This window comes from Podarcis cretensis, assembly GCF_951804945.1.
Source record: "Podarcis cretensis genome assembly, chromosome: 1".
Classification (NCBI taxonomy): Eukaryota; Metazoa; Chordata; class Lepidosauria; order Squamata; family Lacertidae; genus Podarcis; species Podarcis cretensis.
In genome coordinates, this window is record NC_137170.1 from 66,706,834 (window position 1) to 66,731,748 (window position 24,915).

At 42.4% G+C, this 24,915-nt stretch overlaps 1 protein-coding gene across 2 annotated transcripts; it reads right to left on the minus strand.

Annotated features, from left to right (window-relative positions):
• Positions 1–5,322: 5,322 nt before the first annotated feature.
• Positions 5,323–24,897, minus strand: LOC307215898 (uncharacterized protein). Of its 2 annotated transcripts, XM_079975692.1 has the most exons (4): positions 24,614–24,897; positions 17,007–17,102; positions 12,422–12,505; positions 9,188–9,810 (listed from the first exon to the last, which is right to left on the minus strand). In XM_079975692.1, the coding sequence occupies exons 1-4, from the start codon at positions 24,630–24,632 to the stop codon at positions 9,713–9,715; spliced, it is 297 nt and encodes a 98-aa protein (XP_079831818.1). In that variant the 5' UTR covers positions 24,633–24,897; the 3' UTR covers positions 9,188–9,712. The 2 variants fall into 2 exon arrangements, 1 of the variants encoding a protein (XP_079831818.1); XR_013838702.1 differs by lacking the exons at positions 9,188–9,810; positions 12,422–12,505 and adding an exon at positions 5,323–5,531.
• Positions 24,898–24,915: the final 18 nt, after the last annotated feature.

The window sequence follows — 24,915 nt, forward strand, 5'->3', positions numbered from 1 at the left end:
GGTTAAATGTTTAGTTAGGGTTGGTGATTATTTTAATTTGGGTATCTGTAAACTGGTTGTCGTTGTTTTCTATTGTTTTATTGGCTGGTTTGTTGCTTGTTTTGTTGTGTTTTTATATATGTTGTAAGCCACCCAGGGGGCTGGGGAATCCCAGCCAGATGGGTGGGATATAAATTTAAAAAATATCATCATCATCTTCAGATGCAGTTGATAAATGCTGTATTAGCAGATGTGCCACACCCTGAATTGCCATGCAGTCCAATCATGAGTCATTGTTCTGGAGATGATTTCTATCAAATCATACTAGGTTGACTCCTATTGTCCCTAGATGACATTCCAGACACTAACTCATTTCCCTTTGGCAGGACTCTTTTGGTTTGCATGCACTTGGATTCCTGAAACATTTACTCTAGCACATCCATCATATATATTTGCATCCCCATGGGAAATTCCTAGAGCTTTATATCATGTATCTCTTATCTTGTCTCTCAAGGTCCTACTTTGAGAGCAGTTTTATACAGGGAACCCTGTGCAGGTTTTGGGCCTGAAAAGAGTTTTACTGTCCCTTAGGGATTTTTGAACAGGCCAGTCCCCTACACGAAGAGAGTGCTTGCCAGATGATTTCACAGGTGCATTTCTAACATAAATATCCTTCTAACGTCTGGGCCACATTCTCTTCTGGGGACCATAGGTTGTAGCCTGGGGAGAATCCCAAAGCTTAGACAGAGAGGCCTGGAGGATCATATTCAGCCCCTGTATCTGAGGTTCTACACCCGTGTTCTAAAATGTTAGATACCCATTTGGTGTATGACATATACCATAGCCCAAAGGGGGCATTATGGGGATATGACAGGGGTGGGACATGACAAAGGAAGACTTGTTCCTTTTCCAAACTCCATTCAGCTTGGTCATTTGAACTAGCAACCCAGCAGAAGTCACACTGGCAAAAACATTCAAACTTTTAAAGGCTCCCCCCACCCCTCCCCGCAAGGTTTGAACTAATTCAGCTGACAGTAGCCTCACTTTTGAATGGTGTTTAAAACAGGGTAACTTATACCATGGGGCGCAGGTGGCGCTGTGGGTTAAAGCCTCAGCGCCTAGGGCTTGCCGATCGAAAGGTCGGCGGTTCGAATCCCTGCGGCGGGGTGCGCTCCCGCTGCTCGGTCCCAGCGCCTGCCAACCTAGCAGTTCGAAAGCACCTCCGGGTGCAAGTAGATAAATAGGGACCGCTTACCAGCGGGAAGGTAAACGGCGTTTCCGTGTGCGGCTCTGGCTCTGGCTCTGGCCAGAGCAGCGATGTCACGCTGGCCACATGACCCGGAAGTGTCTCCGGACAGCGCTGGCCCCCGGCCTCTTAAGTGAGATGGGCGCACAACCCCAGAGTCTGTCAAGACTGGCCCGTACGGGCAGGGGTACCTTTACCTTTACCTTAACTTATACCAACATAATTTACTCTTGGTAAATGATGCTGACTTCCTTTAGTTTGGATTGTTTCGTGAATTGGATCCCTGCCTCCCCTGGAAAATTGTCAGAAACCTTCAAAGTTAGCACTGATTCTGGACAGTGACTGGGTCAAAGCAACTACTAAACTGATAGCCAAGACAGGATTTTCATTTGATTGTTTATTGATACAGGGAGCAAATAAAGCTTTGAACTTGGTGAATCAGCATACCTTGAGTTTAGATTTTCATGAATTGTTGGCAGAGATTAATACCTAACGAACGTTTTTCTTCTCCCCAAGAATGTATGTCAGGACTTTCCTTCCAACATCCAGAACAAAACTTGTTTCCTAAGTGCTAAGGAGGCATCATCCTGACAAGACTGAATAGTTTACCTTCTGCTGTTATGTTAGGACAGTTTCAAGGGGATCTCTCAGAGGCATGCTGATGCCGGTGTAGACAACCAAAAGCGGAAACCTTGGAGCATATAGCGATGTAGTTCAGTCTATATAATTGCCTAAGACAGAAATTTATAGCAAAGTGGTTGGGAGTCAAAAGAGATTGAGCAGAAAAGGATGTATTGGTCCTTTGGCTGACAAACCAGACCTAGGATCAGATTTGACTTAGCTAGCTTTCTAGTTATGGTTTTGTCTATTACAAAGGAATTGGCCAAATCTCATATGATTGATTGCCAGCATGATTTAGAATAATGAAGGGGGATGAAGAATGCAGGGGACTGTCAACCCTATTGTTAAAGTGTTGAGCTAAATTGTAAAGGAGTAGGATCCTGGGGTATTTTTTTGGAATAAATAGGGCTTTTCCTACTATGGTAAAAGAAATCAGATATGCATTATGTTATTAGTTGATTTTGATCATATTTTGAGTTGAGTGCCATTTTTGGATTATTGTATGATTGATGATGGCAAAGCAATAAACATTAGTGATTTGTAATTACAGTGTATATTTTTGTTTCCATAATGCAGATGAATGGGCTGAGGCTTGTGACTTCATAGATAAGGTTAAATTTGAACCAGAGATTTCCTTGCTCCCAAGTCACATCCATAGTCATTGTGCTATGCACTACAGGTGTGCACCACCCATGAGATTCAATTTGGAGTCTGATTCTCAACTATTATGGAGATCATTAATTTTTTTACAAAACTGGATAAAATTTACAGGCATAGTAGTCCCTCCTGAATGGATAAAACTTGGCAAATTTTAAAAAAGTTGATAAACTTTGGAGGTTCCTGCTTCAGATTGAGATGCATTTGCCCAAATCTGATGCATACCCCATTACATGCCACTTATGATTATGTGTTGTGAGAGCTTTTCAAAGGTCATTTCCCCTCACTTCCTCATTGAAAAACTTTACCATGTAATTGCCAAACTGCATTTTGATTTTAAAGAGGAATTTGAAGAGTAAATTTGGGTTTCCTTCTACAAAGGTAACTTAGGCAAAATAAAAATAAATCAGATTAATCTGCAGAATATGTCTATGTATTCCTTTGATTATTGAGTACTGTTCCTGAACCTAGATCCCAAGAGACTATAAATAATACAATTGTATGCTGCTAAGATTCAGCTGAAGGATGTAGCCAAAGGGCTGAACAGCTAGACACAATAACAACACACACACAAATGCATCACAATGTAATAATCAATGTGTAATCCAAGCTGGGGGGTTAGTTAAATAAAATGTGAAGCCTGTATTAATGAAGCTTTTTGGTGTCCAACACAGCATTTCATTTTCTTTCACAGGCTGCATAATGCAAAGCCTGGGAATAAATTATAAATGAAATCCCCATCATATGTTTATAAATACACTAACATTAGCATTTTACTTCCTCATAAATCTACACTAAACATTCAGGCACAAGATCGAAAGCCCTGTAAAACAATGATATATTCTCGGCTTGCAAGCCTTGACTAGTGGCCCATTCATTTCTACCGCTGTTCTTCAAACATTACTTCTTTCGCTCATGCCCCCTCATTTAAAATCCATTTTAATTTAAAGATGCTCGGTGCCGTCCTAGTGGTACATTTACTCATCCTAGTTATACATCATGGAGCAGGGAAAAGAAAATTGTTTAATCTAGAGATACGGTTCAATGTGGTCACCACTGAACAGTGGAGTAATTACCAGATCAGCTCCGCTAAAAATGCACTCAGGGTGTTCTGTGACCTATCATCTTCTAATCTGCATAGTGAAGTATAGCTTCATAACTATAAATTGCTGACTTAATTAAAACCAGGACCTTTCTGTCATTTAATTACAGGGAGAAAGGTTATTGCTTAAATGCAATTTTCCAAATGTGATTTCTTAACAGTTATTAACTGCTTCACCATCATTTATTGTTTCAGATTTTTCAATTTGAAAATAGTCCCTGTGACAGAAGTAATGACTTCATGAAAAACTCAATCTAGATGGAGCTGAGTAGACCCATTTGTTTCTCGTAAGTGGAGCAGACAGAAAACTTGAAAATGTCACCAGAGGATCCTCTGATTGCTCTCAGTTTGCAGGAGTAATTAAAAACCAAGAGGCTGTATTAGAGGTGAAGGGAAGAGGTTTATGACAATTTCAGGGTTTTATCCCCCATTGCCAGAATATGGAGCTTGTATTAGCAACTCTTTCAGGGGAATGGATAGTTTCATAATTATTGACGGATATCAATATACATTACACGGAGAGTACCTAAGCCATGTTATAGATCTACTGGAGAAAAAGTGAAGTTTAAAAGGAAGAAATAAGGGTTCTTTATAGCTCTCATGTTCCCTCAAGACTTTCTGCGCCCCAATAATTATGATGTACAAGTTTTTAAAAAATATTCTTCAAAAACGATTTTTTATTCCCTTTGGGGGGAAAGTTGTTTTTTTTTCCCAAGCAGTTAATCAAATGATGGGAAAATCGCTTCAACCAAACCCCAAATTAGCTCTACTATCTTATTTTAAGCAGTGGAAGACAGGAGTGCCTGTCATGCTCTGGTCCATGGGGTCACGAAGAGTTGGACACAACTAAACAACAACAATCTTATTTTACTCCTCAGATTAAGAACATAACCAATAAAGACCTTATCCTCCATTTATTAACTGCAGGTAGATTAGGATTGCAAAAAAATTGGAAATTTTAAAATGCAAATATTTTTGAAGCCTGGATTTCACGTGTATGGGACATCACGATTATGGACAAATTGACCATTTCACAAAAGAAATATCAAGTTGGGAGGGGAAAGATTCACCCCTTCTCTATGTTTTGTTACTTGAAATTAATGATTCTGGATGTACAATACCTCTAACTCCCACCTCCCTGAGCTGTTCTGGAAGAATATTTTGTTCAACATTATCAAAAGGTCATACTTCTGAGGTCCTCATCTGAAGACTCCCATGCAGAACCCTCACTGAAGCCACATTTTCCCCTGCATCCTTGGAGCCAATGGCTTCTGTAGCAGGCGAGGCCTCTTTAAGTGAAAGAAGTTGATCCAAGGAGAAGCATGGTTAACCAATCAGACTGGGTTGCATCCCAGTTCAGGTCTCAGTCTGGGTTGTCAGTGTCTTAAGCAACGTTTAGGCTGCTTGTATGAATCTCCAGCTCGAGCGCCTCTTGGAGCTATCCATGGTACTACCAGAACTTGAACTTTGTCTTTTTGTGACTTACTGGAAACTGAACGTTGACACGCTTTGCTTGCCTGGACAGAATCCAAACTTTTGCCTAGAACCCCCAGCTGGAATCTCATCTGACAGAGAATATCTTGCAGACCTAGGGATTGCCAAAGTGCTCAGCCTTTGTGGAACAGAAAGAAGCTAACAATTTCTCAGGCACAATTTTAATATAGTTTTGCACAATGCAATTTCAATATAGTTACCTACGTACAACTGAATGCAGAGAACAAAGCCTTCTTTGTTCTGGTCTTCATCTGCATCTGGTCATGAGCATCATGTGCTGATTGATTCAGGTAAGTATAGTTGTCACAGAACTGTTTGAGAAGGCCTTGAATTTCAATGGTATAGAGATGTGCTTAATTCCACTCCAGGAGTTGAGAGGGCTTTGATTATTTCTTCCCAGGAGTGCTTATGCTCAGAGTAGAGAGCATATCTCTGAAATTAAGATCAGTTGGGGGAAGATAATTCATAGTTGCAGCCTTTAGGAGTCAGGAAAGAGAGGCCATCCAAGATGGAATTCAAGCGTGGAACTTTGTGCTTTGAAACTACAAATTAACAAGCCCCACTCCCAACAATCCAAAATGATACAGTAAATAAAGTAAAACCACTTTAAAACCATGGATTGGAGCCTAACCTTTTGTTTTGTGAATGGAAGAAACTTCTATTCATGGAAGGACCCATCCTGTGGGTATAACGCTTCTTCCTTAATTAGAAGCTCCTTCCATTCCTAAGATCCAAACACATTTTTAAAAGAGGGGAGAGGAGGGGGAAATAATTCATGCCAAAGAGAATAAAAAATGTATCTTTTCCAGTATCACTTGGAGAACCCACATGACTTTCAGAACTTGTAAATGTATGGCAACAGTTTCCCTTTAACCTAATTTTATAGCAGGGATTACAAAACTCAGGCCCAGAAACCAATGGTATCAAACCGCATTTTGTTTAGCTAGCCCCAGGACTCTGAGGTCACCCCTCCCTGTGCCACACCCTTTACCTGAGCTAAAATGTGTTCTTGAACTACAATAACACCTATTGTTTGCCTGGACAGAGGATACAGAGATGTGTGTGTGTGTGTGTGTGTGTGAGAGAGAGAGAGAGAGAGAGAGAGAGAGAGAGAGAGAGAGTCCTTTGAATTTTTAGTAGCTGGGATGTAGCCTACTGTACAAAGGTAAGTCACATGAGTTGCTCTGTCCTTTTTTTCCACCTGGCCCCACCTACTTTATTCCTCTGATCCTGCTCAACCACTGGCACACAGCCTCTATAAGTTGCTCATGAATGAATGTAGCTTAAAAAAATACTTCTCTATATTTTGCACATTGCCTTGTGACATGTGTGGAAGGCTGTTTAGATCGATCCATCGATAAAATAATACCTTGTCTTCTGTGATTGAATGTATGGAATGGGTGTATGGCAATAAACCTTTCCAATTTCACTGCAGAGAATACGAACATGGCCTGTGTCATTATTTTCAAAGCAAAAATTGAAGGATGGAAAGAAAGAAATACTGGGGTCTTAACTAGGCTTCTGGAAGTTTCACTCAGCTCATGCTCCCACCAGCAGAAGGGAGAGGTGATTTTCACTGATCCCCTTTTTCCTTTGCAGTCCCTTTTGCCCCTTCTAAATCTGCTCTGGAGGGTTGGGGTGGCCCTTTGGAGCAGCACAACGGGTAGCATAGCGAGATGCGAGGGTAAGGAGGAATAAACTAAAATGGCCTTCCCACTTCTGCTGAGATCCTTTCATGGGTCTTGGTCATCTCCATGAACAACAGGAGTCTTTCCATTTGCAGATGGGATCCAGGTAAGAATTTCAAAGGCTCCATCAAGAGAGAGAGAGAGAGAGAGAGAGAGAGAGAGAGAGAGAGAATGAATTATGCCTGCTTTTCACAAATGAATCCAATTTGAATAGACAGCTGAGGTTTGGTAATGTGATACAGGAGTGTGTGTTTACAGATTGGCAGACTGTGTTACACTCCTGAGCTTTTCCATGTGCATAATGTACAAAAATACATGCCTATCACATGAGCAACTCATGGGTTGCTGACCACATTGTACGACATTCAGGTTAATAGCCTGAAAAATATAGCAAGCCTTGTTCTGGTTTGTTCTTTTGATAAACTGTGACAAGTCAATTGTCATGGGAGATTATTCTGAAGTCTGTAGTCCTAGTTATTTAACGTCTTCCAGAAGCGGTTTTGGAGACTTCAAGAACTTAACATTCTAACGGCAAGTCCCTGACACCATTGTCTCTTCCCACAATTCTAATTCTATGTTCTGATAATAAAATTTCATTAGTGTCTGCACATTCCCTTCCATACCTTTGAAGGACTGTCTTGTGCTGAAACAATTAGCAGTACTTTTACGTCCTATCACTTGACTGTTTGACAAGCACTGTGAGTGAACTAAATTGTGAGGAATTAAAATTTCTGACAATTCCCATTACTTCTAAATTGCTGATAAATTAAAGGATATTTACTTCTACAAATATTAAAGGTTGTTTAAAATTTAAACTGACTTTATTTTATCAGGAGGTTCTACAATGTGCTAATTCAAAATGACTACACGCCTTTATTTGAATAAATTACCAAGTCATATTCCAAACGCCAAGGACATTTCCTCCAGGCAGAGTTTTCTTTTTTTCTCCCCTCTTTTTTTTTACTGTTTATGTTCAGTATTTAAAAAGAAAATAGAAATACATATGAACATTTCTGGATAGAAGGCTGATGAGGAGCTTCCTTGTTTTTAGTTCAGGAGAATAATGCTGAAGATTATTAGCACACATCTAATATTTAAGGGACCAACCCTATACACAAGGAGCTAGTGTAAAACAAGGTGTATGTTAAGGAAGTATAAAGTTACACTAGAGCCAAACTCTATTCAGCAGTGTGGCTACCACTGGCTGAGTCGGCCTAAGTCTGACAGAAGGAAAACAAGCCTTTAAAATAGTGTTTCAGTCACATCATCCTTTTTGACAGCTTAAACATCAAGCCCCCCTCCCCGCCTGTGGAACACCCTTTTTTCAGGGCTTATGCCATACAGTGGTACGTCGGGTTACATATTCTTCAGGTTACATACACTTCAGGTTACAGACTCCACTAACCCAGAAATAGTACCTCGGGTTAAGAACTTTGCTTCAGAATGAGAACAGAAATAGCGCAGCGGCAGCAGCAGGAGGCCCCATTATCTAAAGTGGTGCTTCAGGTTAAGAACAGTTTCAGGTTAAGAACGGACCTCCGGAATGAATTAAGTTCTTAACCCGAGGTACCACTGTACTAAGCTCATACCCCCCAACTGTCCCATTTTAAGTGGGACACCCCACAATCACAGAAATCAATCCTGGCTTTTATTCTTTGCTAGATTTACAAAAAGATAAACACATACCAATAAATAAATTTTAGAAAGGGGAAAGATTTTTTAAAAATAAGGACTCCTTGTGCTGTGCTCAGCTTCCCCTTTCTTCCCGCCCAGGGTATCCCTGTCCTCTGCCTGCCCTTCAGAGGTGGTGCACCACACGAGGCTGGGCCTCAGCGGTGGCAGCTTCTCCTCTTCCTTGCCTGCTCTCCAGCAGCCACTGTAAGCTGCCCAAGAGAGAAAGGTGGCAGCAGTGGCCCTCGAAAAGCCTTGGAGACACAACAGGACGCTTCCTTGCCGCTGTCACTCAGGACAAGTGCCGGCTCGTCCTCCTCCCTGAGCTCAGTGGCAGCAGCACTAGCAGGGCAAATAGGGACATTCCAGGATCAAATCAGAGGCCAGGATGGCTTTCATAATTCTGGGACTGTCCTTGGAAAATCAGGACACTTGGAGGGGGTGGGGTCATTGCTGAACTCTACATATCTTGATTTAGACTGGACTCACTCTTTTCAGGCAGAGAAATTCACATAAGAATATTGGACTTATTTGGAGAATTCCCTTCCAAGCTCAGAAATACCCATCAATTAAGAGTCAATCTGCTGAAAATAACAATGATGAAAGTGATGCCTCCTTCCCCTTTTCTGTTGAGGACTAGAATCTTCCCCAGAAGCTATCCCTCCCTCTCCCTAGGAAGACTACTCCCATCCTTTTCGATATTGAGCTAAGTGATGCTGCCCATGCATTAATGGTGGTTCCTGGCAATGTAAAGGGACATTTTTCTATAGCCATTTGGCCTCTGGAACAGACACACACACACATCTTCCCATCTCAGTTCTTTATCATTTAGCAAAGTACATTTTAGATCATAAAAGCACTGGAAGACAAACTCGGGGATGAAAAAGTACTCCCAGAGAGCAAGTGATTCTTAACTTATTATTCTAGCTTCTGTTCAAGGCTCTTTTATATGAAGTCCGTGTTTTGAATGAGGGAGTGCAGGGGAGCTTTTACATTGCTGCTTTATTGCTTTAAAAGACACATACACAACCCAATGACTTCTGCAGCTTGCATTTGTTTGGAGTCATCATACATATTCTAAATGCTAAAAAGGGAGAAAGAATAGCATGTCTGTGTGTGAATAAAGGGTGATTTATATCACGGAAAAGCAAGCAAGCCAAAGTTCCATTGTTGAATGAGCGCATACGCCAAGAGACAGATATTCAAATATAGAAACTTTAAAAAGTTTGAAGCATTCTGATTAAATGGAGGCCTTCATGAATAATGTAAATAGTGTAAGAAATCTTGAGGCAAGGCTTGATGAGAGGCTCTTAAAGGAGGACGATTACAATGTTGTTGATGCCTTTTTGTTGCTGTTGTTTTGAGCAAAGAAGAGCAGTTGGAGTGCTGGCAAGTGGAACTTGCTCCAGACACCACTGTCAGGGCTCATTTATTCTCTTTAAGAGGTGTTCATGCACTAAACATACCAATTCACAGTAAGCAGTTCCCTGCTGGAGATGTTGGGGAACCAGTCAAACATTTTGCACAAAAATAAGGGTTAAAGCAGTGAAATACCGGGCTTACTGGGACCTCTTGATGCTATAATCTTCAGGATAAATTAATTTTCTATCATGTATCAAATTACATACATATAATTTTGTTTCCATACCATATGTTGCTATACCCTGTGCTTCTTGGATTATTGATTATATGGTATATTAGAAATCCTGGATTATTCTGTTTCCCCTTTTCTTTTATTTTGTTAAGCTAGGCTATGAATGTGCCCCAGGGTGGGCTCTCCCCTCCCTGTTTATTTTTATAGTCTCTTTCATAAAGCTGCAAAGTGGTACCTCGGGTTACAGACGCTTCAGGTTAAAGATGCTTCAGGTTACAGACTCTGCTAACCCAGAAATAGTACCTTGGGTTAAGAACTTTGCTTTAGGATGAGAAAGAAATTGTGCGGCGGCAGTGCAGTGGCAGTGGGAGGCCCCATTAGCTAAAGTGGTACCTCAGGTTAAGAACAGTTTCAGGTTAAGAACGGACCTCTGGAACGAATGAAGTTCTTAACCTGAGGTACCACTGTAATTGGTGTTTAGTTAATTCAGAATTAGTTTATTTGCTTTTGGATTTGTTTTTTTGGAAAACATTATTGTCGATGGGAGACCCACCATGTCTTCTGTCGCTTATTACATTTTAAATCTTAATGGGAATAAATTTTCAGGATTGTGTTCAGCACTCCACAAGGACATCATACCTGCCAACAAGGGTGCCAACTCTAGGGGACCCTGGGCACCCACAACCTTTTTGCTGTGGGGGCCCATCCTCCACTTCCTGCCGTGCGCGGCCACCACCACCTGCCCGCCCAACAATTTTTTTTGCTGCAGGTGCCCAGCCTCTGTCCCCTGTCATTGTGTGCGGCTGGCTGTGTGCCATTACTCTGCCCTACTTAGGCTAATCTTGGGATCCCCCAGGCTTTTTTCCTAAACATGTTTATAATTCTGCAAACCTTGGTGTTTCCTCAAAAGTCCTGATACCTCCCTCTTGTGCACAGATGGCGATATTTTTGCTGCATAAGGATCCACACATGGAAAGGATCCACACATTTCAAGAAACTGCACCATATACAGTGGACAGCTGGTGTGCATGTTACCACTGCAGAATCACAGAATTGTAGAGTTGGAAAGGACCGCAAGGATTCCCTTGGCCAATTCCTTGCAGTGCTGGAATCTTTGACCCAACCAAGAGGTGTTCCAATTAACCCTTATACATAATGTTCTTTTATGATGTACAAACCTGTTAACATTGCAAGTGCTTGTATTTAATGCTGTGGTAGCCTGAGCCAAATGATGTGCTTTAAACAAATGCCTGCATTGCCACGGCTAACTTGGTACTTCTGCTTGGCAGATGATACAGAGCTGCCCAACGATTTTCCTCCTGCGTTACTTAATGGCCCTCACAAACATCAGCTCTGTCTTGTTCCCGGCAGACACAAAGGCAGAGAGAATAATCATGCTAAAGTCTGTTGCTGCTGTGTAGTCTGTCCGGCCCCAAATCTAGCGTAAGGGTATGCATTATGTTCTAATCAGGCCTGATTTAAAGTGTCTGGCAGCAAAATCCTGATCATATGACCTAATAACACATGTATGAAATGAAGTTGTAATCAGTGGGCTTTTGTTCCTGTTATTGGTTTCGGATCAATACAAGTTTTCTTGAATAGCATGTAGCTTGAACTGCATATGCTGAAATTACTTCATAATCTTTATTCATTGCTATTGTCATCAGAAAACCCTACAAAGTTAATAAATATTCTTGCTCTTTTATGTATTAGGCATTGAGGTCACCAGCGTGTTCTAGGCTCAGCTGGCTTTTAAACTAATGTCTCAGCTTCCTAGCTAACCATGCAGTGAAAGATCATGCACACAGACATTTTTGAAATATATTTTTTTCTTATTGCAGATTAACCTGATGCAACAAGGGAGATCTGTACACAGAAAGAGGCATTTATATGTTCTGCTAATAGGAATACAGATGTACCTATGGATTCTAGGTGTGTAGATAATGTGGGTACAGATCTGTAGCACTCATCTGAACCCATTGAAAAGGATGGATGCTCCCTTTGATGTAAATGGGATTTTACACTGCTTTCTGAGGACACAAGCTGGATGTAACTAGGGTAACTAGAGTTATAATGCAGTTGAGGAAACTGTTTGGGGGTTTTCTACAGGGGGTGGTGTTTGGTTCCACATATTTTCATGAAGTGCAGAGTTGGGCCCTTGAGGAACACATAGTTAGAAGCGCTCTCTCCAGACACAAAAATTGTTTTAATTTGTTCTGATTTGTACAATGCATTCAAGTGAATTGACACAATTGCAAATATAGCTTGTTAATTACACACTTGAAGATGTTATAGGAGTGTGTATATATATCAGATATGTTTCCACCTCCAAATAATTTTTTTATATTAAATATAGTCAAGGGACTTACCATGTTTATGCAGAAGGGAGAGACTGAAAAACCTTGAAGGAATAACTTCATAAAAAGTGATTGCTTGATAGTATCTTTTGCTCCCTAAAACATCCAAAACGAACAGTAGAAGTTGTTCTTTTACATTTCCTCCAGCAGGTGGAGCTGCAGCAGCTGTCAATAGTTGAGAATAACTGGCCTTTGCAATTTGTATTTATGTATAGTAATTTTAGCCTCCAGGTAAATGTTTCTTTTTAAAAAGAGGATACAGGTCCAAAATGCTAAAATTAAGGCAAAAATCTCTTAAAGGTCAGAGTATAGCATATATTTAAATAAGAGTGGTTTAGGCTACAACCCTATGCACCCTTATCTGGAAGTAAGCCACATTACAGCTGCATAGCTCTACACAGAATTGTGCTTCATATATTCAAAGAAGACCCATCTGTGTCTTATTGCTGTGCCATGATATTTAGGTGTTTGGCATCTCTTTAGTTACTTTTATATGGATTTAGGAGAATGTCAGTCAAAGAGACCCAAAAGGATTGGCAAGCTCAAATATGGAAATGAGGCAGAGCAATCCAGTGCTTCTGCTTATTATGGTGTCTTCCCCTTTTTCTGGGGAAAAACAGAAAAATGAGAATATTTCATTAAAAAAAAATGCTGAAATTTGCTTTCAATATGCAGTGTGGTTGGTAGCCTACATGCTAGAGCAGTAGTGGCCAAACTTGGCCCTCCAGCTATTTTTGGACTACAACTCCCTTCACCCCTAGCTAACAGGACTAGTGGCCAGGGATGATGAGAATTGTAGTCCCAAAACAGCTGGAGGGCCAAGTTTGGCCACCACTGTGCTAGAGGATTATGAGCCCAAGAAATCACATAGATATATTCTTACTTATGAAGATGCAGCCATGCTAAAGGTAAAGGTAAAGGGTCCAATTGCGGATGACTCTGGGGTTGTGGTGCTCATCTCTCTTTATTGGCCGAGGGAGCCGGCGTACAGCTTCCGGGTCATGTGGCCAGCATGACTAAGCCGCTTCTGGCGAACCAGAGCAGTGCACGGAAACGCCGTTTACCTTCCCGCCAGAGCAGCAGGCCTCTGCTGCTACCGACTCCTCCTCCCACACAGTCCTTTGATACCTATGACTGCTGTTTGTTCTCCCTCCTTCTTCAAATTCTCCATTCCTTCATACTTTCCAGCTGTCTCCCTACGGCCTTCATCACTGCTGCTACTTTTTAAAGATTCTCAATGCACACAGTTCTTGCTTCTCAATCTATCTCTCCAATGAGCGTACCTTCCTATTGGTACTTAGCATGGTGTATGGTTCTGAAGGATCTTCATGGGTTGCTCTTTGCCCTCTTCTCACAGGTCTGGCTTGCGCCTTTGCAGCAGTGCTAAGAACTTTGTGTTAAACACTGCAAGGTGCGCTTTCAGCAAAAACAGATCATGGTTCCTAAGCTCAGGACATGGCACATAAAATTAAATCTAAGAAATCAGGTTTAGGGGGCGGGAATGACAAATACAAACCCACACCAATCCAAGGTCAGTCTGTTCACAAGCTGACGAAAGAGGATAAAAACATGATTTTTGAAAGGTAGAAAGTGGAAGGCAGTGCAGTTGTTGGAGGGCAGAACAGCAAGGAGGGAAGAGATGTCCTAAGGAGTGATAAAGGGGAGAAAGTCCATTACACAAGTTCAAGGAAAACAGAAGGAAGGATAATCAGTGGTAAGCTGTCTGCATGTTGCCCTGTTTGTGAGACTCCAGCCTTTGCTAACCTGTGACTTACAGATGGTCCTGCTGGCTGTATCTGATGGGGACTGTAGTCCAAAACATCTTGAGGACACAAAGTTGGTGAAGGCAGCTCCAGAGCATCTGCCCTGTCTCTGTTGAAAACAGAAATGCTGAATGAATCTCAGCCAGTGATTACTTTACTTTATGAAGTAAGGATTACAAAAGTAAAAGGAAAGGTACAGATCCAAAGGAGTGTTTCATTTTTCTTGTATATTACTCACTCTGTCTGGAAATGTCCCCATACTGTTATTACTCCTCCAGCCTCCATCCATCCCATCCCATCCCACTTTGTCTCTTGTCGTTTTTTTAAAACTCCAATCCTGGCCCATTGGTGGATTTTCCAGTAGCACTTTTTCTGATGCCTGTCAGGGCTCTCCAGTGTCAAGTATGATTTTGTCTTGCTGCTTTTGATGATAAATCTCTCATGATCTAATGTTTTTTTCTTGCACTTCCTCATTTTTTGGACATTGAAACAGTACTTGTCTCTCTCTTTCAATCTCTTCTCTGTCATGTTGCTTATACATATTTTCCCTTCCCGCGATTTGCTCGCTCTGACTTCTGCCATGAATTTATGATCACCAGTATTATCTGTCGTAGGGCCCTGTTTTAGTTTTGCACATTTAACAAAGTATCTATGTGCACATACTTTGCAACATACTACCCGCTGTCTTGTGGGACATCTTCAGGAGAAGAAAAGGCTAAGGAGTAAACAAATCTGGAGTGGAGTCCCTAAGATGGTTGGACGGTGCCTTCTACACCTCCTTCCAGCAACTCCTGCAGCCAAGCTAGTGCCAAATGTATTCCACTGCTTTCCTTTGGACCAAATCAGTGAGGCCGAGAGGAGGATCTTCTTGTGTGGACAGCCCAGGATCTCCAAACACAGTGTCCAGGCTTGCATCCCAAGGAGATGACTTTGGTACTGCCAATGCAGCACTCTGACTTCACCCCTGGAGGCTTACTCCATTGTGTCTTGAGACAGATGGACGCCAACAAAAAATGTGCATATGCAGTCTGGAATCTTTGCACTGATCTCTAGGCTGGGAGCTGGGAATGGGTGCACTTGTCTTGGGGTAGTAGGTAGGCTACTAGCTGGTAGTTTTGGTTTCTCCAGCTGTATGGTTGTATTTTTTATTTTCTATTTTCCTCAGAGTGAAAATAAGATACAGTGGTACCTCTACTTACGGAAGCAATCCATTCCGGGGTGCCATTTGCACCCCAAAAAGTCCGTAAGTAGAGCACCACTTCTGCACATGCGTGTGACATGATAGAGTGCTCCTGTGCATGCGCCAAGTGGCAAACCCGGAAGTAAACACTTCCAAGTTTGCCACGTTCGTAACCTGAAGCAAACGCAACTTGAAGTATGAATGTAATACAATTATGACAAGCATGAACTGCATGCTGACATTGAGTCTTAAACCCCTGCCCAGTTTTGAAAACTAGAAATGGGGAAAATCGGCATATATATATATAAAACATATTCTCTCTCTCTCTCTCTCTCTAATTATTAAGTTTTTCTATTTTACATTTTAGAATATTCTTTTAAACAACCTTAAAATATCAATGACTTCCCTTCTTCTCTTTCCATGCTTCATTTTACATAACATAAATCCCTGCATATTTTACATGAACTAAACCATTCAGTATTCCATTATTACATCCATCAAAACTTATTTACACTGTGGAATTTATCTTAATGCTGCCAACGTTTTCAAATGTACACAATTTTCACCCATATAGTCAATAAACACTTTCCAATCTTCATTAAATGTATCTTCTTCTTGTTCTGTGTCCTGTTTCATCGCTCACGTTGAAATGGGAAGTGCTGCCCTGCCACTGCCACTGCTGCCATACCTGCCACTGCTGCCTTGTCCTGTGCTTTCTAGGAATGGGTTTGAGTGGTTTTGCATTTGCCCCACAGCTTTCCCCCGGAAAATGTGCTATTTACTGCTGAATTAGAGGAAATCCCCCCCCCCCGAAAACCTGATTGCTGTTTGGTCCGATTTCAGCGGTAAACTGTGGGTTTCCCTGGGGGAAAGAGGCAGGGCAAACGGAGGTGTGGATGAGTGCTGTGAGACAAAGCATGTATGTTGTTGTTCTTACCTGGCAGAAAGTTCCTAAGTGGTGGGTGATGGATGCTTCTGATAATATACCTTTCAAACCTTCAACTCCAAAACGCAGGACTACACGAAATGAAAGTGGAAGGAGAATTAAAATGGAAGGCAGGGTGTAACACTGAGACTGAGGAGGAGAAAGAGGAGGAAGAGGACAGGCTGTGCCACTCCCTGGACCAGTTGCAAGTGAGAAAGGAGGCAGGTGGGGGCTGGCTGAAGGCAGACTGAGGTGGCTGGGGCAGTGCTCCATTTTAATAAAGCAACAACAACGAGAGGGGGGATGTTTAACTATTCTCCACAGAACTGCTTCTCTGATCCAAATCCCTCCTCCTGAGGCTGCTATCAGCTTCTGTGCCTGATATTTATTTATTTATTTATTTATTTATTTATTTATTTTATTATTAATATTATTATTATTATTATTATTATTATTATTATTATTATTATTGCTGTGGACACCTACAGAGATAAGTTAGATCAGAGAAATTGCACAAAGGGAAAAGGTGAAACAATCCTTTCCCCAGTGCCACTACCCCAATGAAAACTGCTCCCCCACCCCCGCAAAGGTAGCTACTTTTAAATAAAATGAAACATGTCTTACTGCTCACAAATATTAAGGACTTTCCAGTTTAAGGAAAGGGGAATGAGTCCTCTGAAAAAAGATAACCATTTCATATTTCGGATTCAAGGCTTTTCTCTTACTTACCAACATCTTTGACCTTCTTGAGGGAGGGGAGACCTAAATTCACTGAGGTAGATTTACACTGTCCTACCCTTCGACTGTATTGTTGAACATCCTCACCTGCGCGAGAAAAATGACAAGCAAAATCTCCCTATTGTTCTTGAAATAGCTCTGTACATACATCAGGAAAGAAAAGCATCTGCAAAGCTGAACTTTTTACATTTCACATTATTTAAATTTACAGGGCTGTTTAATGCTCACCACACTCTCAATCCTTAAAGTGTAAGCAATTTTCTTTCAGTAGGCTTCCTCCCCCGACCCCCACTTTATTTTTAACAAGGAAAAGTGCCCCTCCAAATAGAAAGGCTGCTTGTTATTTTGAGGCAGTGAGGCAAAACATGCAACATGAAGACTACATTTGGCTTGCCGAGCAGATGTCTACAGATCACTTGATGTTAATTTCAACATAAAAGCTATTATATTCTTGGCCTTGCCCTATTAGTTGTTAAATAATTATTTATGGTTGGCGCATGAAATCTTAGGACCTTAAAGAAGGCCCATCAACACTGCTACGCTAACTGTGTTTGACATAAAGAGTTTTCTGTCACAAATCGGCCTCAGTGTAATGTTTATTTCATATACAATTCCATTTTGCAAACTAAAAAGTAATTTGGCACTTATATTTTCAGAAAACCTGTGCTTAATGTGACCACTAACGCTACCTCAGTGGTAAGGCATTAGACGGTCTAGTTCACTGACATTTACAAAAGTGTACTATAGGTATCCAATTACTCAGTATATCATCATAATCTTCGTCTCACTTCACAGCTCTGTTGTTTGCTAATATGTTTTAAGTTTAGCTTTTGTGGTCTTGGTTAACTCTACGTGGGATTTAATCAAGTCTGGTTGGCTGATACAACACAACAATAACTAGAAATTGCTGACTGATAATTTACAGATTCAACTATCAGGTTGTGTGTGCGTACGCAGATACAGAAATGGAGGCATTTAATACAGTGACTTCCGTCACCATCTGCTTAACTGAATTAAATGCCAATCTTATACAAAACTTAGCAAACCTGAATGTGTGCTAACAAGAGTTAAATGTACAAGGCATTGTATGAACATTCTCGAAACAAATCTCTGGCTTTTCATATGCTGCTGTCGGAAGCCCTTTTGATGATTTGCCTCATCTCATGAGCATGCCCTTTTTTTTGTCTAATTAAAGTTTTGCATCTCTAACAGTCAAGCTAGAATTTTAGAAAGTTGAAGGACAAAGATTCTGAATGTGGCATTAGACACAATTCAGTTGAGCTGCCTACTTCAATTGCGCTTGTCTCTTAGAAGCACTGTCTCTCCATTAAAATAGACATTATGGCTGTGTTTTTAGAGGGCTTCCCTGCCCCCTTGTTTATTATTTGTTTGCAATGTCCACTCAAATAAAATGTAGAAACCCAAAATAAGGGAGTCAATGAATTCAAGTGCGGAATTTACACTTTAGTGTATTCTTGGCTTCCAGTCCCAAACTACCAATCCAGGGTTGCTAGGCCAAGAATCTGGGCAGGAATTATTATACTGAAGCAGACAATTGAGCCTTAGTTAGAATAACAATTGGGAGACAAAAAAGCCCCTGCAAGAACTCTGTGAGATAGGTCATTATTATTTCTAGTTTCGAAATGGGGAATGGAGGCTGACAGAAAATGACTTGCCCAATCAATGGCGGAGTTACGATTGGAGCCCAGGTCATCAGCAGATCAAATTTAAAGCAAAACCAGAGGTTTATGCTTCTTTCTTCAGTTTTCTAGTTTGCAAGCACAAATAGCTGAGTGCAGCCAAGGTCTCGATGGGTCCCAAAGACAATTCCCTCCCGCGTTTTCTGACTCCCCGTCTTGAAAGCCCCCTTCCTTGTTGGGTGCTGTGAATTTCACCCTTGGTCTGAGCATTTGAGTAGGTTGGAGGGGCCTGGAGAGGGTTTAATGTCTGCTTTCATGAGGGAAAGGCTGAGACCAAGGAAAAGATTTTGTCATATGATTGGTTTTACAATTATTATTAATGACAGAACCATTTCTCTCTGCAGGTGTCTGCTGTCTGTGATAAATGCAACGTTTCCTTGAACATTATGGCATAAAATAAACTAGCAGAGGGAAGCAACCACCCAGGCAGAAACGGCAAGAAGGAGGCAAAGTAGCAAAACTCATTTACATCCATCTTTATTTATCAAACTTAGCAGCTTTTTGACACGCTTCAACTGGAGGTAATTTTAAAGATCTCTGGTAAAGTATGTCTCTTTTGCTAAATGTTGCATGCAATTAAACTTTTGGGAGGTTAGTGATGGGCTGGCAAGCTCCTCCCTGTTCGTCTTGTCAATGAAAATGACACAAAAAGTCGTGTAGAGACTAGGCAACCTCACATAGCACCAAGTACAAAGACTTGCCTTCAGTTCCGTTTCAATCAATGTAAAGTGGAAACTAAATGAACCACACACCCATATATGCCACCAGGTCCTTATCCTTCCAGAAGCTTCAGCCTTGGTTCTGAAACCTGAGCTCCTAACTTGCATTCTGGTCCAGGCCTGTATTTTGCTATAAAATGCTGCACTGGTGAGCTACCGAACCCACTGGTGCTAATACTATTATTATTTATTACACTTATTACACTTAAAAGATCTCCAAGTGACTTACATTTAAAACCATGGAGAAATTTTCATAGAAAACAATAACATTTCCATGTAACATTCAGAACACAGCCCTCACTCCCAAAACAGTCATAGGAGGCTTTGGCAGCACATTAACAAAACAACAGATTCTGCTTACTCCATCAAAGGCCTGAGGGAGAAAGGCAAGTCTCTATGAGGCGGCAAAAAGATGTCAGCAAAGGGGCATGATGGACCTTTGCACACCCTGGGATACAAAGCTCTAAACAGATTGAGACCAAAGTGCTTAAAAGAGGGCTTCTCCCAATATCAACCATTTTGACTTTGTGATCAGCAGGGGAGGCCATGTTGGTGCTGCTGCCACTGGATGCTTCCTGATTGGTACTGATATGTGATAGGGCCTTCTTGGTGGTGAGATGTGTGTATGTCCCTCAGAACATCAACATTTGAGTAGAATTTAGAAACATTCTGGTTCATCCAGGCGTTTGTTGGTTAAAAGATACGGGTCCTGGCAACCTTGAAATTATTAGCTGTGATTGTATGTAGCTGTTTTTAGAGGTGCTTAATGTTTTAGGTCAGAGGTTTTCAACCTTTTTGAGTCTATGACTCCCTAGACTAACTACATTCTTTCTGCAAAACCCCTGTGGGGCTCAGGAGCCCAGTCATGTCACCCCTTGCCTGCAGAGCTGGCAGCCTCTCACCCTTTCCCAAACACCCTCCCTTGTGGAGTATTCCCTCAGCCTCCTCTCCTTTTCCCTCTCCTCTGGGCAGCCACAGCTGCCACCCCTGGTCTCTGAGATGTCCCCCCTGCCCCAAAGAGAGGTGCCTCCTCACACTGCCCCACAGGAGCCTGGGAAGCATCCCCTGGCCAGCCCCAGAGGCACCATTTGCCTGGGGAGCTTATAGCCAGGGCCGCTGCAACAAACAGCTGTGCAAGCCTTTGGGAGGCAGAGATGCAAGAGGGCATCAGAGGAGAGAGGGAAGGAAAGAGGGACAGAGGCCAGTGTTGCCCGCGGCAACCCTATCATTCAAGGCACCCCAGGGTGCCACGGCACACTAGTTGAAAGCCACTATTTTATGTTTGTTTTGCTGTTTTGGCACCCTAGGCAAAGGGTGGGATAGAAGCTCTATTAATTATCCTCATCACTGTTGCCATTATTTCTATCCCATAATTTCTCCAAGGATTCAATCTGAGAACCAAATACAGATTTTCATGAAAATTCACTAATTATTCAATTCAATTATATCCCATCTTTACTCTAAGGAGCTGAAGACACTGTACATTCTTTCTTCCCCCACTTCTCACTTTATTCTCACAAGAACTCTGTGAGGTAAGTTAGATAGTGACTGCACCATTGTCATGCACTCTTAATGGTTTATTTATTTTTTATGAGTTTTTATACTCTCCATTCCTCCAGATCAGAGCAAAGGGTGGCTTACAACACAACATACATTATAAACAGTATGTAAATATATGTTGTGCATATAATAAAACACAACTGCAACATTATGCCTCAACTACAACCAGCATCAACAACAGTAGCTTTCAGTAGCTTGGACAAATAAATAGACTTTCACCTGTCACCTAAATATAGCCTGCATGAAGGATTACACTATTTCAGTTGGGAGGAAGTTCCAGTAAAGCTAACCACTACAGCGCCCTGGCTCTCAGGTTCCTGTGACATTTCCAGGTCCAAATGTACCAATCTTTGCAAGCCAATTTTCATACATCTTGCTATACCCTCAATGCATCTTTCTGCTATTAACATGCAGTATTTTGGGGAGCTTGGATTCTCACAGGGAAGCAGCAGCAGCAACCTGCCTCTGGCTGTGCTCTTGAGAGATGGAGTTGGTGAAGCAGCGATGGCAGAGATGATGCTGCTGGCTCTGGGCCCAAAGTTGCTTCTGAGCAGTTCCTTTTGGACTGCCACTCTTAACTGTTATGGTAGAATCTGTGGACTAAGGAAAGGCAGGCAACTCCTGGCAGCATGTGAAAGTGCAGCAATAGTGACCTCCCAATGTCAATTCCTGCTGTCTGGCTAGAAGGGTTGAAATGTTCCTTCCAGTCTCAAAATCGAACAGAATTGTGAATGCTCAGCTTTTGTTAAAGAGAACACACAACATGTGCTTGCTCATGGCTCACACCTTTCTCAGTGGAGACTGGTGCCCATTGAGACTGGTGGGGCGGAAGGCTGGGAGCCCAACAATAGGTGGAGCCAGAGCCAAGGACAGAGCCAGCTAATTCTACTTTTGCCCCCATCCTCCTCTCATGCTGCGTTCTACAGGGCAACACTGAGGAGGAGGAGGAGGAAGGGGACAGGGTGTGCTGCTCCCTGGGTCAGTTGCAAGTGAGAAAGGAGGTAGGCAGGGGCCACTGGTGGACGAAGGTGGGGGGTGGTCCGCCCCAGGTGCCATCTGGGGGGTGCCATCGCAGCCACCCCTGTCCCCCATCCCCGGGACGCCCGCTGCTTGCCGCGCAACCCCCCCCCCCGATGCGCGCCACGCCCCCTGGGGCACATGCCAGCCATGCCCTGGATGTATGCCGCCCCCGGTGATGGAGCAGGTAGCTTCACCGCTGGCGGGGGCTGGCTGAGGGAAGAATGAGATGGCTGGGACAGTGCTCCATTTGCTTTAATGGACCAGCCAGCACTACCTGCGTCACTTCCTTTCTAACCAGTGTTCTTAATTAGGGAAATAGGAGAAGGAGACTGAGAAGAATGTGGTTCCTGATACCATGGAAGTAGATCAGTTAGAGGTATTGTAATAGAAAGCAGGCTGCTTCTTCCATCATTGATTGCGACCTATGTGATCAGAAGATCTATTCTGCAGTTATGCAAATATGTTAGTCGGTAAAGCAAACCCCACCATTAGGCAGAGTAATATTCTGTTTTAGGTTTCTGGTGGTTGCATGCATCTGCTTCTGCAATCTTACGAATCTGCTCCACCTGCACATTTTTGTAAGCAGATTTTTGAACTCTTGGTTATAATTTCCTGATCTCCATCCTGTAAGAAAACAGTTCTGGGTACAGAAAACACAAAACATTGTTCAGTGTCAACCATAAAATGCCTTGTTTTCACTAAACCCATCAGGAAAGAAGAAGCAAATAAGTGGGGATATTAAAAGGATGGGAAATAAATATAGTTAGAAACAGAAGGAGAAAAGTTTCAAAAAGTAAGCAATACTCTCTTATCGGCACTGTTTTCCGCCCCATAAACTCTTAAATACACCAGTTTCCCATTAAAAGTTTATATACGTCTCCATTTTCTGACGGCTGCTTCAGCCTATCACCACCAAAATTGCAGCCTATGTTGCAGACCAATTTTTTGAAATGTTTTACGCAACACTTGCGTGTGCATGCAACTCAGATGAGTCATTTAGCAGAACTGTAGATTAGGAAAAGGATTTTTTTCACTGAACATGGGTGAACAATATTTACAATTTAACTGCTATGAATATCTCGCAGCCAACATTGTGCGAAAGCATATTCATTAAAGTATTTGAAAAAGCACCAATTACTATGGTTGCTTCAGTGCTAGATTGCCCTGCCGAAACATTGCTCTTCTACAATTAGATGGAAGTGGAATTAAAATTCCACCTGGGAATGCTGGAGAGGACAATGAAGAGGCAATGTGACAACCGTCTTCAAATATGTGAACCATTGTCACATAGATGATGGAGCAAACTTGTTTTCTGTCACTCCAGAGGGTAGGACTTGAATATCCAGTGACTGAGACCAAACATAAGGAAGACATTCCAGATGATACAAACTACGTGACAGTGGAACAGGCTGTTTCAGATGTTTTATGCCGGGTGTGATAAATATTTGGCCTTCCCGATGCTGCTGAACTCCAACTCCCATCAGCCCTGACAAGCATGGCCAATGCCAGGGATGATGGGAGCTGCAGTTCAGCAACACCTGAAGGGCCAAAGGTTCCCCCCACCCCCCCAATTTAAGCTGTGGCTGTTGGAAGTCCAATCTACCAGGATACTGTATTTTTTTTTGCATTGAAAGAGGGTTGGCCTACATGAACTTTCTGCATCTGGTTCGCATGCAACAGAGCAGCACATTTAAACCATCCTTAACTGCTGCAGATCTTTTTTTTTAGTTTCCTAACTCCTAAACCTTAGGAGAAATGACAGGAAGAATGGGGAGAGCTGCACAGCAGTGAAACACTCCCTGAGGAAGTGACTAGCTCTCCTTGGCTTGGAAGTATTTAAGAAGGTAGCCATCTGCCACAAATTCTATAGTTGCAAGACACCAACTTGGGGAGGGGGGCCTGGAGTACAAGACTTCTAAGGTAACTCCCAACTCTAACCTCCTATGAAAATAAGCCTTCCATATACTAATACACACTGTATATTTCCTTTCTTCAGAGCCCAGAATTTGCCTGTGCTCTGGAAGCCAGTGATTTACTGTGTTTTAAAGAAGAAAAGAACAAAAGGGGACTATCTACAAGACAATACAGTGACTTCATTGCTGCATAAGCGTCTATGAAAAACCCTTCTGTCATTGCTTAATTCAGTCTAGCCAATCTTCCTGTGCATGTAAACTCAGGCAAATTTCTGAACAAGGAAGCTTTCTTGCAATTTGCATTCGGTTTGCAACTGGCAAACCAGTGCTTATGTGTTGGGGATGGATACTGAAGGACAGCAATCTTTTTGCCTAACTTTGTTAATTAGCAGTAAAATGCCATACAAGTCTACTCAGAAGAAAGTCCCATTGAGCTCCGTGGGGCTCACTCCATAGCAAGTGGGAAGAGGAATGTAGCAACGCGGATTAGGCAGTGGGAGGTCATGGGCTTAACATGGCTTTATACCAGGCCAGGCAAATTGTCTTTCTAACCCAGCACTGTCAGTGGTTCTCTAGAGCAGGTATGGGGGGCCTCTGGCTCTCCAAATATTGCTGAACTACCGATCTTGTACATGTTTACTGGGCAACAAGTCCTCTTGAACTCACTGCCTCCCATGCAAACATACATAGGTCTAGGATATCCATTTCGCGCAAAGCCACCAGCAAACCCACACCACGTCGGAGTCGGGAACTTCCTCCGGGACCTTTTCCACGTTGCAACCCGTCCCCTCCCGCTCTCTTTCTCTGCAGGCTCCCGACGGAGAAACCCGATCCGCCTTGCAAACGTGGCGGCCCAGCGGCCTCTTCTCGGCGCCGCCCACAGAGACGCTCCCGTCCAATGGCAAGAGGCGTAATATCTTGGAAGGGCACGGGAGATCAATCATTTGCGACCGCACTCCTGACTGGCTGGGAAGGGGGGATTCCATCG